This window comes from Charadrius vociferus, unplaced genomic scaffold (genome assembly GCF_000708025.1).
Source record: "Charadrius vociferus isolate BGI_N301 unplaced genomic scaffold, ASM70802v2 scaffold38, whole genome shotgun sequence".
NCBI lineage: Eukaryota > Metazoa > Chordata > Aves > Charadriiformes > Charadriidae > Charadrius > Charadrius vociferus.
The window spans coordinates 804799-821804 of record NW_009650176.1 but is presented as its reverse complement, the minus strand read 5'-3'; the positions used below and the strand labels follow the sequence as shown (position 1 = coordinate 821804).

Below are 17006 nucleotides of genomic sequence, written 5' to 3'. Positions count from 1 at the left end.
GCGGGGGGAGCCGGTGGCGGGCGGCGATCTCTGCGGCGGGAGCGGGGCTGGAGCCGGGCGGGATGGGGATGGGGTGAGGACGGGGATGGGGATGAAGATGAAGATGAAGATGAAGGTGAGGATAGGGATGAGGTGAGGATGGGGTGAGGACAAGGACTGGGATGAAGATGAGGATGGGGATGGGGTGAGGATGGGGTGAGGACAAGGACTGGGATGAAGATGAGGGTGAGGATGGGCCCCACAAGGGGAGGGGCCGTCGGGCTCTCCCGTGGGGCAGCGACACAGAAGCTTCTTTTCATTGATTTTATGGGACAAGGGAGAACAATAAAGATGCATGAAACCCCTCAATACTTCTTAAAAAACAATGCAATTCTTTAAGAGTTTTTTTAATATGCCGGTGTTGGTCTTTAAAGCAAGAACCCCAAATGTTGGCCAGGCTGTTTGGCATCAGCACACGTAGCTGTGTTGGAAGTCACCTCCTGGGCTGTGTGGCCACGTGCTCTTCCACCCTCCGTTGTTTTTGTGCTAAGGCCGTGCTCTTTGTGCTGCCCATTTTAGCCTCGGTAATAATTTTTCTAGCAACACCAGAGAGCAGGAAAGGAATCCTCTTAAATTAGGCTGTGGTTCCACATTTACATAAATGCCAATGCTTTCTCATTTGTCTGGTTAAAGATTCTGCAAATCTGACAACGGTGCCAGTCTCTTGCTTTGAAGTGAAGAAAGTTCTTGAGGCATTATCTGCCTCCGACAAGACTGCGAAAACTAACGAATGTCAAGAAATTACCAGGTTAATAAGAGGCACTTCAAAGTCTCCATAACCAGAGCTGATGGAGGAAGCGGGTACATGGCCGAGCTGCAGGATGTCATCCTGCAAACCTCCTAAAATTGCTGAGATCTTCGGTCAGTCCCTGAACCTGCTCCGGGGGAGCCCTCGGTGGGCCGTCGGGGCGGTGCTGTGCCCCACCGCAGGTGGGGAGTGGCGGAGGCCGACAGAAGCTTCTTTTCATTGATTTTATGGGACAAGGGAGAACAATAAAGATGCATGAAACCCCTCAATACTTCTTAAAAAACAATGCAATTCTTTAAGAGTTTTTTTAATATGCCGGTGTTGGTCTTTAAAGCAAGAACCCCAAATGTTGGCCAGGCTGTTTGGCATCAGCACACGTAGCTGTGTTGGAAGTCACCTCCTGGGCTGTGTGGCCACGTGCTCTTCCACCCTCCGTTGTTTTTGTGCTAAGGCCGTGCTCTTTGTGCTGCCCATTTTAGCCTCGGTAATAATTTTTCTAGCAACACCAGAGAGCAGGAAAGGAATCCTCTTAAATTAGGCTGCGGTTCCACATTTACATAAATGCCAATGCTTTCTCATTTGTCTGGTTAAAGATTCTGCAAATCTGACAACGGTGCCAGTCTCTTGCTTTGAAGTGAAGAAAGTTCTTGAGGCATTATCTGCCTCCGACAAGACTGCGAAAACTAACGAATGTCAAGAAATTACCAGGTTAATAAGAGGCACTTCAAAGTCTCCATAACCAGAGCTGATGGAGGAAGCGGGTACATGGCCGAGCTGCAGGATGTCATCCTGCAAACCTCCTAAAATTGCTGAGATCTTCGGTCAGTCCCTGAACCTGCTCCGGGGGAGCCCTCGGTGGGCCGTCGGGGCGGTGCTGTGCCCCACCGCAGGTGGGGAGTGGCGGAGGCCGAGCGCGCTCCCATCGGCTGGCCCCGCGCGGAGCTCTGCGATGGGTCATTGTGGTCGCCCCTGGCTTGTGCCGCGCTTCGTGGGAGAGCTGCGTTCCTCTCAAGGACAATTTTGTGTGGTTTCCTTTGCAACACACAGCTCGTCTTTGGTGTTGAATAGTTTGGGTATTCAACTAAACCTGTATGATTGAAGGGCAAAATATTAACGCCTAGACTTAATGAAAGCTCATAATGAGTGAAGTAGCATCTGAATAAAGTAGCGTTTAAAAAAAATGTCTTTTTTTTTTTCCCATTAGAGTGACCAGCTTCTAATCAAAGGAGGAAAAATTGTCAACGATGATCAGTCATTTTATGCAGACGTTTATGTGGAAGACGGTTTAATAAAGTAAGTTAAAAATTTATATTTGGTAATGTAATTTCCAAGCACCATACAGTGCTGTGGAGTTTGAACCAGTTTCCTTGCTGTCATTTTTCTCTTGGAAATATGTTTCGTTTTTGAAAAACAAGGACAGGTTTTTAGAATAGTGTCTGGAAGGAGCAACATTAGTGTGCTGTGCGGCTGGAAGGGCGTACAAAGAGCGGACAGCTCGCGCTGTCTTGTACGTGGTGCGGGAGGCGAGTGAGGAGCCGCGTTAAGCACTGGAAAGGCACACGAGTGGTGTACGGAGCCCGGCCCTGAGACGGCAGCAGCTCCTCTCTTCTGCGCAGTGTCCCAACGCTGCTAACGAGTGCCGGACCGGGAGGGCTGCGCTGGGCGCTGGGCGATGTGAGGGGGCCGGGGCGGCGCCTGCAGGTGCGAGCAGGGCTTAGGAGTTGGTTTTGCATCTTCACTTAAAAGTCATTGCCAACGAACAGGCGATCTTAATACCGTTTTCAGACAAATCGGAGAAAACCTGATTGTTCCTGGTGGTGTAAAGACAATTGATGCCTACGGCCAGATCGTGATGCCGGGGGGGATAGACGTCCACACCAGACTGCAGATGCCGGTCATGGGCATGACCTCTGCCGACGGCTTCTACCAAGGCACGAAGGCAGCCCTGGCAGGAGGAACCACCATGATCAGTAAGATGGAGCAGCACTCGGACAGACTTCTAAGTAGAACATTGTTTAGAGAAATACCTTGGGCCTTTTATCATTGCAGAGATTATTTACCCTCACAGCAAAGAAATGTTAATTTTTGCCGCAGAAATCAAAGCATTAGAAAGCTAATTAAAATGCATTATGTGCCTTTCAGAACCTCCTTCAGTCGCTACACACATATATTAAAAATATATAGCTGCTCCTGCTTCACCTTGTAAGAGCATAAAATAGAAGAAAAGTTAAAACACCTTTTAATGTGTTTTTAGCAGCTTTGCAACTGCGTTTTGATAAGAATTTTTCAGCTCTCGGGGAGCCTGGGTTTGGTTGTTGTGTTACCGTGAGATACCTTTGATTTCTGTTTTGTTCGTGTGGGCGGCAGGAGCGCGGAAGAGGAGGTGCGGGAAGGGGGGGTGCGGGGGCTGAGGGGCGCCGGGCGGCCGTGTCCCCTGGGCAGCGCCCGGGGGGCTGCGCGGCGGTGTGAAGGACGAAGATGCGTTGGCCACCTCTCACGGGTGCTGTGCTGGGCAGGCGGTGTGAAAAAAAGAAGGCGGCACAATAATCGCTGTAACTTCGAGTTTGTGCTATTTATTTCACTTTATCTGGGAAACGTATTATCCTTCGTCTTTAATCGATGCTATAAAAATGAATTGGTATTGGAATGTCTCCTTCGCACAGCAGTAAAGGCTTGCACCAGAGTATTGGTGGCCGCTGCACGCCCCAGGTGTTTCTCGCGCGCTCTCCCCGGCGTACCTGCTAACGCTGTGCAGTGTTTCCCCAGTTGACCACGTCTGCCCGGACGCGGGGACCGGCCTCCTGGCCGCCTACGAGCAGTGGCGCGGGAGCGCCGACAGCCAGGCATGCTGCGACTACTCGCTGCACGTCGACGTCCCTCGCTGGCACGAGAGCCTGAAGGAGGAGCTGGAAGCTCTGGTGAAGGACAAGGGTAAGCACAGGGAGAGCCGTATTCTGGCAGTAACCCCACCAAAGCCGCTCACGCCATAGTTACTGCAGCACAGGCACATGAGCACGTGGCCATAGCGTGAGTTGTGACAGTTACTGCGGCTCTGCCGTACTCTTACCCCGTGATAAACAGCAGCGTGGCCAGCGGGGCGAGGGGGGACTGTGCCCCTCTGCTGCGCTCTGCTCTGGGGAGACCCCCCTCAGTGCTGCCTCCAGCTCGGGGGGTCCCACCAGCAGAAGGACACGGAGCTGTTGGAGCGGGGCCAGAGGAGGGCACGGAGATGCTGGGAGGACTGGAGCCCCTCTGCTGCGAGGACAGGCTGGGAGAGTTGGGGGGGGTCAGCCTGGAGAAGAGAAGGCCAAAAAGGGGAGAGCTCAGAGCCCCTTCCAGTGCCTAAAGGGGCTCCAGGAGAGCTGGGGAGGGACTTTTTACAAGGGCATGTAGGGATAGGACGAGGGGGAATGGCTTCAAACTGGAATAGGGTAAATTATGAGATCTGATGAAGAAATTCTCTCCTGTGGGGGCGGTGATCCCCTGGGGCAGGTTGCCCCGAGAAGCTGTGGCTGCCCCCTCCCTGGAGGGGTTCAAGGCCAGGTTGGACGGGGCTTGGAGCAACCTGGGCTGGGGGGAGGTGTCCCTGCCCAGGGCGGCGGGTGGAACGGGATGGGCTTTTAGGTCTCTTCCAACCGGAACCATTCTGTGATTCTATGGGGTGCATGCAGGGGACCGTCCTCCTTTGCTGTTGAGTTGTGGACTACCCGTCCTTTGCCAGGAGGAAACTGGAGAGAGGCATTGACACCATATTCATACCATAACATCCCATTCCTGTCCTCTCGCCTTTGGGCAATGTACAGCCCAGTCATAAAAATCAATTTTGGAAACTAAAGGAATGGTGTTGGGCACCCTGAGCCGGGCTGCCTGGTGTACGGAAAAGCATTTAAACAAAAATTGGGGGTTGGACTAGATGATCTCCAAAGGTCCCTTCCAACCCTAACCATTCTGTGAATTCTGTGAAAAATGTCCACGTCAGGGCTTATAGAATGAAACCAAGCTTTAGGCTTTCCATAGAGGTTTCATTGGTGCCCGTAATTCCTGCACACCCCGAAGCATCTGCTGGACGCGGCTTACTGGAATCCAGGCCATGCGGCGGGAATTTGTGCGTTTCATTAGTTCTTATTTCCATCTTTGGAACTACATTTTGCTTTCAGATATGCTAATGTAGGGCTAAATGACTTCAGTGTGATTTGCAGTCTTGCAAGCAAGGGCTTAATTGGTCAATTAACATAGAAATTTGCAGTGAGTTTCCTATTAAAATGCAGAGTGGCTGAAGGAATGTAGCTATTCCAGGCTTATACCGCCTATTTTTCATACGCGTGTTCCCATGAAATACAGTTTGTTTGTAATTTGATCGTAGTTTGGGATTAGTTGTTGCCTTTATCCATATGAAATACAGTAGCAGTTCTCTGGCTTTGGCTCAGTGCTTCATGAATCATGTTTTATCTTAGAAATGAATGAGGACTGTGCAATGCTGGATGCAAAGTACTGCACGTCTATTGCTCTAGGTTAATAACAGCGCACTAAATAATGCTGCTCTAATATTAAAGAATCTCATCTTTTGCTGTAATTTGTAGCCTTAGTGCTAATGCATTAATTCAAACACAGTTATCAGAAAGAAGTTGGGGATAAACCGTAAATTGAAACCACCTCTGGGGGGAGAGCTCCGCCTGGAGCGATGCATTTGATTCTCTGAATTCGGAGCACACTACAGAGAGTGCCTAAATCAGAAATGGAAATCAGAAATCAGAAATGGGTTGGGTTTTTTGGTTCCCGTGCGTCCAAAGATAGGGGCGAATTGTCGTTCATGGCTCCCAGGCTTTGGGGTTCAGTTCTTGTGGCGACAGTCCCCGTTTCAGCCCTTAGATGCTTTGCTTTCCGTCTAACTCTAGCCCGCACCCCCCCCCGGGTCTGCACCCCCCCAGCTCAGCCCGCACCGCGTCGCTGAGTTCTCACCTGGACAATAAACGCACGTTTCGTTTTCTTTTCTCAAGGCGTGAACTCCTTCCTGGTGTTTATGGCGTACAAGGACAGGCTTCAGTGCAGCGATGCGCAGGTAACGCCGCCAGCGCCCAGCGAGCGCCGTGGCCCCGCTCTGCGCGCGGGCTGCGGCTTTGCTCATGGTGGGCCACCCTCTGTCTCTTGGCAGATGTATGAAATATTCTGCATTATCCGAGACCTGGGGGCCATTGCCCAAGTGCACGCAGAAAACGGAGACATCATCGATGAGGTACAGTATTTATACTCATTTAAACTAAAGGTTGACCAGAATATTTTGATTTAAGGCCAAGTGGTGCCGCTAACAGGTGGGTGTTGTGTCTCGTGGAAGGTGGAGCGGTGCCAGCACGCGTGTAGCCTTCCGTTGGTGCTGCCAGTTCCCTGAATTCTCCAAATTCCCTGGGAATTCTCCAGCTGCGGGCAGGAGGAGCAGGCTGCGGGGACACTGGGGGAGGGCAGCGCAGCGCCCGCCGCCCGCGGGGCACCACCGCACTCGCTCGGGCTTCTCCGGCAAAAGCCGAGCCGAGCTGGCGGTCCTGCCGCAGAGCAGCCGTGGTCCATGCGTGCGTGGGCACCGACCTGCGCAGCATCAGCCGGTGTCCCCGCGTCCTGCCCCCGCGCCGGGGGGACCTGCTCCCCGGGGTAAGCGGATTTCCCCGGCCTTGGAGGGAGAGGGCTGAGAGGAGCCCCCGGGTGGCAGCGTCTGCGGGCAGGGGAACGTGCAGGAGGATGGGGGGGCTCCTGCCGAAATGGGCAGCATCCTCCCAATTCCTCACCAATTCCTCACATGCTCCCGGGTTCCATCACAGAAATCTGTACAGTGTCCGTTCAGTGGTTCCAACAAGGGCTTTTATGGCTTCTTAAAAGGTGACTGCATTAAGTCATCCTTTATTACCATCTATCTTGTTTAGAAATCGTGAGTACTTGGGAAAATAAAGAGGTTTGCATCTTTTGAAATAACTTACATGACATTTGGCAATATTCCTTTCCTAAAAGGGCACTCAGGAGCTTCTTTGGTATTGCAGACTTCGCTCGCGTTAGTTATTTTTTACCTTTAGAAAGGAAAATCTTAAATACACACTGCAATCGGATGAGATGAGGTAGAATTAGACTTGCAGTTCCTTTTAGCTTATGGTCACACGAGTGTGCAGTCTGCTGTGGGAGGAGAGTTTAAAATGAAAGCAGGGTCCCAGTCCTTCAAATGGGCTTACTGGGACAAACAGGATAAAGGCTAATTCCCACCTCCCCGGGATTTTATCTGAGAAACCTTCTCTGCAGCTGGCTGTGGAACACAACGTGATCCCAAGCAGTTCAATATCTCCAGAAGTGTTTCTTTAAGCTGCCAGCGTGGTGGCACTGCAGCCCTGGGGACAAACTCGGAGGATATCTGCAGCAGCAATAGGGGGCACGGAGAAATCACCATCCTCCCAGAGCGGGATTCTTGAAAGCCTATGAGATCTGGTCCGTAGTGTTGAGTAATGTCCTTGTGCCTAATGCCAGCTGAGTGGGAGCGTGACGCGATACAAAACGTGACAGAAGGGAAACGGGATGAGGTGTGTGCCAGACGTCTGCTTTCACAGACAGCGCGAGCAGCGCGGGCGCGAGCCAGAGCTCATCCCAGCAGCCATCTCCCGCTGCTGCGCGGCGCGGCGGGACGGGGAACGCGCCTGGCCGTGGCTGTGTCACACCGGGTGACACTGGAGAGGTGGCGCTTGCTGCGGCCGCTGCCGGGCTCGCCTGCCTTGTGCCCATCTCTGCTTCCTCTGGGGGCTCCGAGCAGCCGCAGGCGGCCTCAGTCCCCTCCGCCTTCCCGGTGGCCGTGGCCATGCACGCTGTCTAGCTCAGCCTGGGTGCGAGCCGTGACGGGTTCAGAACCCCACATCCTGCAGGAGCCCGGCTGGGTTTGGAGAGTGGGGAAGGTCCACAGGGATGCAGCAGTGCCCGGTCCAGAAGTGCTTCCTCAGCATGAGATGGGTCTGCTGGGAAGTGGCTGCAGCGGCGTGTGGAGTGTCACAGGTACTAATGGTACTGCCTACTTGTATCCGTGGATTTCCACCGTCTTTCAGGTCCTTCTGGAAAGGTGTTTTGTCCCCTGCATGGCTTCGGACAGGCTGTCCATGTCACTGACTGCTCTTTCCTTCATCTTCGTCCACCTAGGAGCAAAAGAGGCTGCTGGAACTCGGGATTACGGGGCCAGAAGGGCACGTCCTCAGCCGCCCCGAGGAGGTAACGTCTCCCGCCCTGGGGCAGAGCTGCACGGGGGTTCGGCACAGCGGCTGTCGCAGAGGCGCCCTGAGACGTTTTCTGCTGTGTTCTGGTGTCCGCAGGTGGAAGCGGAGGCGGTGTACCGTGCGATTACCATCGCGAAACAAGCCAACTGCCCCCTCTACGTCACCAAAATAATGAGCAGAGGAGCAGCAGACATGTTAGCTCAAGCAAAGAGGAAAGGTAAAGCGCTGGTTTGTATTTGCATGCTAATTGAGTGTGTTTAAACACGTCCAAGAATATCATGGTAGCTGCAAAGTTTAAGAACTCGTTATCACCCAAGTTTTCTCACATTTTTGAGGGTGCTAAAACTCAGTGTTGGCTTTTCTTCGCAGCGTGTGCCAGAGCTAATTGCTCTGAGCTGGAAAGATTTGAGGAGATGTGCTTGAAAGTTTGACACCTGAATCTCGGTAGACGCAGCTGAAAAAATAGAAATAATTCACTTGCTGTTGTTTGTCATGAACTAAATGAAAAACGGATGTGGAGCAAAATCCGACTGTACGCTGTGGGGGTAGAGTGGGAAGAGCTGGAAGCAATCCTGCAGGGAGCAGGGCAGAAGGCCGTGCCCGGGGACGAGGGGTCCGCAGCCGCCTCTGCCCCCAGTGGGGTGGCTCTGCCAGAGACACTGGTTTGGGTCAGAGGAGGGCGTGATGGTTTGTAGATACAGATGTGTGTTTGGTCTAAGGAGAAAACAGACGGATTCAAAACTTGTTTTGACAGCATTTCCCAGTTGTATGAGCTAATCTGAGGGATTAACGTGACTTTAAAAAGCTGAAGTAGTGAGAACACTGAAGATACGTGAAACCGTCCCGTATCGCGAACAGCAGTATTTGTCGGCGCTGTGTGAGGAGGCTGCAGGACATGCGGCGCGTTTGCCCTCATTCATTCCTTGCTCCGCAGGCACGGTTGTGTATGGCGAGCCCATCACCGCCAGCCTGGGCGCCGACGGCTCGCACTACTGGAGTAAAAACTGGGCCAAAGCTGCCGCCTTCGTCACGTCCCCCCCCATCAGCCCGGACCCCACCACGCCGGATCATCTCACCTCCCTCCTGTCCTGGTGAGTTCTGCGGCGGCGCAGATGCCTGAGTGCATCTCCTGTGTTTGCGTCCCGCCTGCATTCGTTCGAGCGCCGTTTCCAGTATGGGCATCGCCTGCAGAGCGGGGCTGGCCGGGGGGTCGCAGCCAGGGGCACCCCCAGCCACCCCTGTCCCCGGGCGCTGTGGGGTGCAGCAGCACGGCAGAGGCTTGCACACTGTCCAGCTTTGCCCTTGATGTTATGGTCAGGGCAGGAAGAATAATCTGTCAATTGGCACACTTTTCCATACCAAAATAATAAATCGTTGGGGTTTTGAGCAAGCAGCCAGGTGACTTTCCAAAAGAGTCTAAACTGTGCTTTGATGAAGCCAGGTAGTAGTTACCAGATTTTGCCTGTAAAAACCAGGCTGGCGCTGCCCGGTTCCTCCTCAGAACCGGAGGGGGAGGGCGCAGCATCCCACGGGATGGCCGGGACACCCCAGCGCCAGAGCGACAGTCACTGCCGCCGCTGCCCCTCGCTGCGTCCTGGGGAGAGCCCCCGGCCCTGCTCCGGCACCACAGCAAAAAGGAGGGGGTTATCAGAAGCGATGTTTGGCGTTTGCAGAATTTTAAAATGTGTGAAACGTAAGCTTCTAGGGCACATCACGGGGCGGAGTTGTTTCAGTGTACTGCGGTACACAGCGAAGCCCCGGGGACCGGCGGGAGCATCCTCGGATCCGGGACCAGGCGGGCGCTGGCAGCCCAGCAGGCAAACGGGCAGGGAAATAAGTACAAACGGGCAGAGAAATACACACAAACAGGCAGGGAAATAAGCAGAAATGGTCAGGGAAGTACAAGCACCCGCCTGCAGGGGCTGTATCCAGGGACGCAGCCGCCAAGCTGTTAATCACGGCTGGAGCTTTGCCGCGGGTCAGGATTTCACATTTCACAGCAAATACAGCACCAAATTTGCCACCGCCGCCGTGCCGAAAGCAGTCTGTAGAGGTGGGGGTTGGCTCCCAGCGGAGGGTTGGCGCTCAGGTCCTGCAGCTCAGCCCTCGCATCTCCTCCGCTCGTGGCCGCACAGCCCACGCGGCCGCCGCGCTCCATCCAGCTCTCCGCATTAAACACGGCCTGGCGTGGGTGGAGTTAGAAAAGCCAGGTCCAGAAGGAATGCCTGAAGAATTTTTGAAATGGGATGAAGAGGTGTTTGTGCATCCAGGTAATTGTAAAAAAAATTGCACTCGGTATATATTTTAAAGAAGAAATAAACATTTCTTAGAATTCCCTGAAATGGGATTTTTTTTCCTAGAAGGATAAGCAGTTGTTAAGAAAAGTGTTTCATGTTAGTATATCTTACATGATGTGTCAAGATATCTGAATATATTTGATACTTTCTTAAAAGAGGCAATAAAATACAAGCACGGCTCAATCTAGCACAGTTTTGACGTAAATCTGGAGGCATTCCCCCAGCCCCTCCAGCTGCCTTTGCTCAGGTCTCTTCCTGCCCTGCCCACCAGTGTGGATCCAGTGCCTCCCAGGGGGATGTGATAGTACCTGACTGTGGGGTTTATCCGGGGTCTTGTTTCAGTTAACCGTATCCTTGCTTTGAAAGAACCTTGCTTGGAGAACCATTTCCTGCAATAACCTGAGGTTCAAAGGGAGGGTCCAAAGATTAAAATGTTGGTTTATATGGTAAAAGTAATGGCCAAATTCAGGGGAGAATATAAATAGTGCTTATGAGGCTGCTGTTTACATCTCTTAGATGATTCCAGTGCTTAATTCCTGTGTAAGAGTGAGATGTCTCTGTGTACCTCTAAAAATTGACTTTTACTGTGACTTCCCTTGGCATTTACGGATCGTAAGTCGTCTGCCTTTACAGTCTTTGTTGGTGAAACCGGTCTGTACCGAACAGACGGAGCACGAAGCCCCCAAGCCATTAGTGTCCCGGGCAGTCTTCCTGGCGCGGGTGGCTTTTGCCCGCCGCGGGGAGCGGTGTCACGGGGTAGGGGGGTGGCAGTGCCGGGAAGGCGGTTTGTGCCACCGGGTGCCTCCTCTGACCGCCTCTGCTGTGCTTTGCCTAGCGGCGACCTGCAGGTCACAGGCAGCGCTCACTGCACCTTCACCACCGCGCAGAAGGCAGTGGGGAAGGACAACTTCACCCTCATCCCCGAGGGAACCAACGGCATCGAAGAGCGCATGTCGATAATTTGGGAGAAGTGCGTGGTAGGTACTGGAGGAACGCTGGTTCCGTGCGAAGCCGGGGATGCGAGTGCGTGTGAGCAGTGCTGGTGCGAGGTGGTGTCAGCGTCCTCATTAATTCAAACGAGCCGGGAGGTGTGACATTGTCTAGACTGCACCTTCAGAGGAGCTTGCTAATGAGAGAAAATGTGACACTCGAATGCCTTCAGAGTGTCTTCAAAGGCGTCGGTACGGGGATCGCCCACCCCACTCTCACTTGCAGTCACAGAGAAAGTCTCTCCAACACATTCTTCTGAGAGTAAGACGTGATGTTCGTCTTCCCCAGTGCTTCCAGCAGCCTGGGGAGGCGGACGGGGACGGGGCGTCTCTCCCTTGGTGGCCATGGCCATGGCTGTGCCTGCCTGGTCGCCCCGGGCCCCACTGCTGGGAATGGGTTCCACCGCACCTCCATGTCTGCGGGCAGCGGAGCTCTGCTGCCGAGGGAGAGCCGCAGCACACGAGCATCTGGCTGGTGGGACCGTGTCCCGTGTCCCTGCAGACCGGAGCACCCTGCCCGCCCGAGGAGCATCCGCGGGAGGCTCTAGCCTACATCCCACACAGCAGACACCTCTGTGTGGGCTCCCAGGAGCTTGGGGACCAAGCTACCCTGAAGGCTCTGTCTTAGGTAGGCTTTGTTCAAAGATAGAATTTTTCCTAAGATAATAAGTAAAGAGGATAAATAGCACTATTTAGGTTCACTTCCGGTCTTTTTTCATTGAAATATCCTTAACCATCTTCAGTGAATGTGAGACACCTGTACAGGGAGTTGGAGCCTACCAGTGAAGGTATTTCAGAGACCTTCACTGAGTTCACGGAGTCCAGGGAAAAGAAAAACCTCTATTGCGTTCTTTAGCCCACAGGGACAAGGCACAGCCCCCACGACTCCCTTTCCCCCGTGACTGCAGCCCTGTCGCAGTGTGGGTCCTCACATGGGGTCCAGCCATGGGGACAGGGCTGCTGCCCGCTGCCGGGAGCAGGGCGCCTCTCCCGTGATGGTCCCTCTTCCCTTCTCTTTCCCAGGTCTCTGGGAAGATGGATGAGAACGATTTTGTAGCGGTGACCAGTACCAATGCTGCCAAGATCTTCAACTGCTACCCCAGGAAGGGGCGCGTCGCCGTGGGTGCTGATGCAGACTTAGTTTTGTGGAACCCCAAGGCTACCAAAATCATCTCAGCAAAAACCCACAATCTGGTAAAATATTTTAATTTTTTTTCCGTGAGGTGGTTTTGGAGCCAGAAGAAAGCAGTAAGGCAATGGATTTCCTCAGATCAGAAAGGTCAGATCAAGCAAAGGAGGAGCTGCTGATGTGGATAAAGTGATGAAGGACCTTGCTTTTCCTCTGTAAAATGCAGGCAAATGAAAATACCCTTTGGCTACTGTAAAGCTGGAGAATTGGGAAGGGGTGGGATTGTCACTGAGCATGGGGCAACTGCTCTGAGACAGTCTGCCTCAGTGCACTGATGTTGCGATCGATGTACGGGCTGTGGACTAGAGAAATGTGAGCGCTGAACTTGATTTAAGTATTTAACTATAGTTTAAGTATTTAAATATTAAACTATAGTTTAAGATATCAGCATCCTTCCCTTAGAACCAGACCCGTTCCTGCTTGCGCTCCCGTCCTCCGCGGACGCTGCCTGTCCGTAGGGGAGACTCAGTCCGGGGAGATTCGGGCACACCTTGGTGGCAGTTTAGCCGTGGCTTTCCAGGCCACGGACATCCCCAAACTAATTTCTGACAGGGGGCTCAGACAGAAAGCTGCAGTTGAAAGAGTGAGGGGGGTGAGGTGGTGTGAGGAATGTTGGGGCAGAGCTGGTGGAAGTTAATGTAGAAACTTTTTGACCCATGTGGGTTTTTTTCAGCAAAATAGGTTTTTATTGAAGAAAATTATCATTATGATTGAAATATTCAGGTCTTATCTTTAAAAAAGAGGAACAGGTTATTTTTTTGGTCCAGAAAATTCACTTCCGCTTTTTATAGTGCTGCATTTTTTCACAGTAAAGTTTATTTTTTGGATAGTTTGTTAGTGATAGCAATGGGAGCATTTGAAGAAATTGGCACGATTTTGCATTTCCCACAAAACAGACCTGACTTTCCACGCCTGTTCCAGTAGAAGACTTGCAGTGACTTGGAAGAAATGAGAACTTCCGTCCCCCAATGGAGAAATTAAGCAGAGCTCTTCTGGGGCTTAGAGGGAATTAATTGTTCGCGTACAGTACAAGTCTAGTTTGCTCCAGGAGCGCTGTGCGTCTTTTGGGCAGGTACTGAGTGTTTTGAGGATTTAGTTTCTCCATACCAGTTTGCTTTAGTTCGTCCAGTTAGAAGAACCTTTCAATTTGAAACGTGAAGGGTTAGTTAAGTCCAACGGCTGGTGCGCAAGGAGCAGCGTACACCGATGGGGCTGTGCGTGCAGTTGGCTATGCCATCACTGCTCTTCTCCGCTCTTAGCCATACTGAGTACCTTGGGTTGTTCTTTCCAGAACGTGGAGTACAACATATTTGAAGGCACCGAGTGCCACGGGGTTCCTACCGTGGTCATAAGTCAAGGAAGAGTTGTCCTTGAAGATGGAAACCTGCTTGTCACCCAGGGGTCAGGGCGCTTCATTCCGAGAAAGACGTTCCCTGATTTTGTTTATAAAAGGATAAAGGCAAGAAATAGGGTAAGGAGAATTTTATTTGCAATAATCCCGTATTTTCGTTGCAATCTCTCTGCGTCATTGTATTGCAGTCGCTGTTATAGTAAGCTTCCTGATGGAACAGGCAACAGAAACAAGAATATTCTTAATATTATTTCTTCTTAGGCCTTGGAAATTTGTAACATCATGTAACTGCTTTGGTGTGTGGTTTGGCACATTAATCAATAACTAATAATACTAATACTATTAGTATTATTTGCTTATTATAAAGTTATAAAGGAAACACATGACTTCTACCAAATCTGGTTTTGCTTTTTCTGCCTTGAGGTAGAAGGGAGGAATTCCTCTCCTGCCTATATTAGAAAAGTTTATTTTATCGTATTCCCGGTGTCTGCTCTGCGTCTCTCAAAGACTAATGGCTGTAGTGTTCGGGGTTACGGGAAATACAATGAGATAAATCCCTCAGTGTGCTAGCACAGCTTTTTAAGGAGATACGAAGACGTGCAAATATATAAAAAGCTGCTTAACAGCTGTGGCCTCCCCTTTGCCACGTGTTACTGTGGACATTTTCATTATGCGTTGTAGATGAAGGCAGAGCAGAAATTGTTAACCCCGAATTACCCACAGAGGCACCAGTGGCGCTGGCAGCTGCGCTTCCGGGGGTCTCCTGGGGGCGTCTCTGGAGTCAGGAGGGATGGGGATGGGGATGGGACCCACCAGGTCCCCGAGGGATGGGGATGGACAGGCGCCTGCCAGGTCCCTGTGGGAGGCCGGGTCTCCCCCACGGCACTGCCTGGCAGTGGGCATCCATGTCCGCTCCATCTGGCAGCGCCAGCGGTGGCCGCCTCCATTTCCCTGGCCCGTCCCACACCCCTCTTCACGCACAGCCAAGCGGTGGGTGGGCTGGCTGGTCCCACCGGCTGGGCAGAGGGTCCCCGGGCTCCTTGTGCGCGGTCGAGCCGCACCTCTGTCTTGCGGAAGCAGACACTGCGTGCCATAGCTGTTACCGTAAGGGCCGGGGTTTGCCAACCACAAACGGTGAGGCGCGGTGGGCTGACGTCCCTGCTCTGGCGGGACGATCCGCGGGCGTCAGCCGTGGCGGTGCGGGGTGGGGTTGGTGGGTTAACGCGTTCAGGCAGGCGCGCTCGGCACTGTGCGCAGCGCCCGGGGGCCTGCCCCTGCCAGCCCGGCAGATGGCATTTAGCCAGCGCTTCTGACAAAAGCTACGGCCAAAAAGAGCGCTGGAAACCACTGAGTGGGGTATTTTCTTTATGAGATAATTCAGCACAATGAAGACAGAGGTCAGGTAAGAGCAACATTTCTACAGAAAACGCTATATACGTCTTGATAACCTACCAGTCCGTGCCTTTTTAATTTGAAACCCGGCACTTTTCACCTTCAAAACAAGTCCCTTCTGACCCTGTGGTTGTCAAAGGGCTGTCACTGCTCTGCCTGGGAGGAGAAACAGCCTTAAGCGAATCCGTGATGGAACAGTGGTAATGAAGTCAGTAGGGCTTCGGCTGCCCTGGCAGCCCTGAGCGCCCAGGGCTGAGCCCATCCTCCCTGCGGGAGGACGTGACGTTCACACCGGGTGACACCAGATGGGGCATGCGCCCCTGGGATGGTGCCCTCAGAGGAGTGCGGTCCCTCGCACAGCGGGGACACCCCGTCTGCCCCTCAGAGCCCCTTTTTCCAGGGGACGGGAGCTCGGCCCGTGGGGTCCCAGCAGCATCATCTGCCTGGCGTTGAGGTTGAGAAGAGGTGCCGGCTGCCCTGTCCTGCTGGGGGGGTCTGGGCTCGGTTCTCGGGGGTGCAGCCTCCCCAAAACCCCTCAGTAAGGGGCTGGGCACAGGCAGAAGGACAACAAGTCATTACCCATAGGTTGGGTCTGGTTCTTGTTCACCTTAGGTTAAATACATGCCTTACACCTCTGCTTACTCCCCACCTCGCAGCTGGCTGAAGTCCACGGCGTCCCCAGAGGGCTGTACGACGGACCAGTCCATGATGTCCTGGCGAGTGCCAAAGCTGTGGCGCCCACCGCCGCGTCCAGGATCGCGCCCTGTGCCGGCAAAGCCCAGGCTGCCCCCGTGCGCAACCTCCATCAGTCGGGGTTCAGCTTGTCTGGTAGGACTGGGGGGCCCTGAAAGTCGGGGAACTGCAGGAGACGGCGGGTGGCTCGCGGGGGGATCACAAGGTCCTGGGCTAGCGTGAGCAGCAGGGCCAAGCTGAGGAACAGAAACTTAATTTTTGCTGTTGCAACAGGACAAGGGGTGACGGCTTTAAACCAAAACGGGTGAGATTTAGACTAGATCTGAGGAAGAAATGTTTCCCTGTGCGGGCGGTGATCCCCTGGGGCAGGTTGCCCCGAGAAGCTGTGGCTGCCCCATCCCTGGAGGTGTTCAAGGCCAGGTTGGACGGGGCTTGGAGCAACCTGGGCTGGGGGGAGGTGTCCCTGCCCAGGGCAGGGGGTGGGACTGGATGGTCTTTAAAGTCCCTTCCAGCCCAAAGCATTCTATGATTCTATGATTCTGTGATATATTGATTAATAAATTATCATAGAACCATAGAATGGTTTAGGTCGGAAGGGACCTTGAAGACCATCGAGTTCCAACTCCCCTGCCCCGGGCAGGGACACCTCCCCCCAGCCCAGGTTGCTCCAAGCCCCGTCCAACCTGGCCTTAAGGGTCCCACTCTTTATTATGTAGAAACTGTTTATTTACAGAAAAGACATCTATGTTTTCCAGAAAGAAGCAATAAAAAGTAAAGTCATTCAGGCAAATAATGCCATTCCAAATTGCACTATGATAATACAGTGTCCAGAATGATATATAATGAAAGCATTAGTGTTGCCCACAAAGGGAACGTTTCATGATTTGTGCGTTGAAAGCAGCGGGAGTCCCACCCTGCGCAGACAGCGCACCCCATGCCTTTCCCCTTCCCCAGGGTCGCAGGCGGATGACCACATTGCCAGACGCACGGCTCAGAAGATCATCGCCCCGCCGGGTGGCCGGTCCAACATCACCTCGCTGTCCTGACGGGTCTGCGCTCTCCCCCTGCGCCGCCGG

The 17006-nt window shown here is 53.0% G+C and overlaps 1 protein-coding gene across 1 annotated transcript in view; it reads left to right on the top strand.

Annotated features, from left to right (window-relative positions):
* The window catches only part of DPYSL4 (dihydropyrimidinase-like 4), a 19867-nt gene extending 2891 nt beyond the window's left edge, over positions 1 to 16976 (top strand). The window contains exons 2-14 of the mRNA XM_009892740.1: positions 1992 to 2080; positions 2573 to 2757; positions 3554 to 3718; positions 5785 to 5846; positions 5940 to 6020; positions 7946 to 8014; positions 8116 to 8236; positions 8954 to 9110; positions 11152 to 11293; positions 12329 to 12499; positions 13786 to 13965; positions 15894 to 16065; positions 16885 to 16976. Of these exons, the coding sequence (XP_009891042.1) occupies positions 1992 to 2080; positions 2573 to 2757; positions 3554 to 3718; positions 5785 to 5846; positions 5940 to 6020; positions 7946 to 8014; positions 8116 to 8236; positions 8954 to 9110; positions 11152 to 11293; positions 12329 to 12499; positions 13786 to 13965; positions 15894 to 16065; positions 16885 to 16976 (1686 nt within the window). The remainder of the gene's footprint in view (positions 1 to 1991; positions 2081 to 2572; positions 2758 to 3553; positions 3719 to 5784; positions 5847 to 5939; positions 6021 to 7945; positions 8015 to 8115; positions 8237 to 8953; positions 9111 to 11151; positions 11294 to 12328; positions 12500 to 13785; positions 13966 to 15893; positions 16066 to 16884) is intronic.
* The last annotated feature ends 30 nt before the right edge of the window (positions 16977 to 17006 follow it).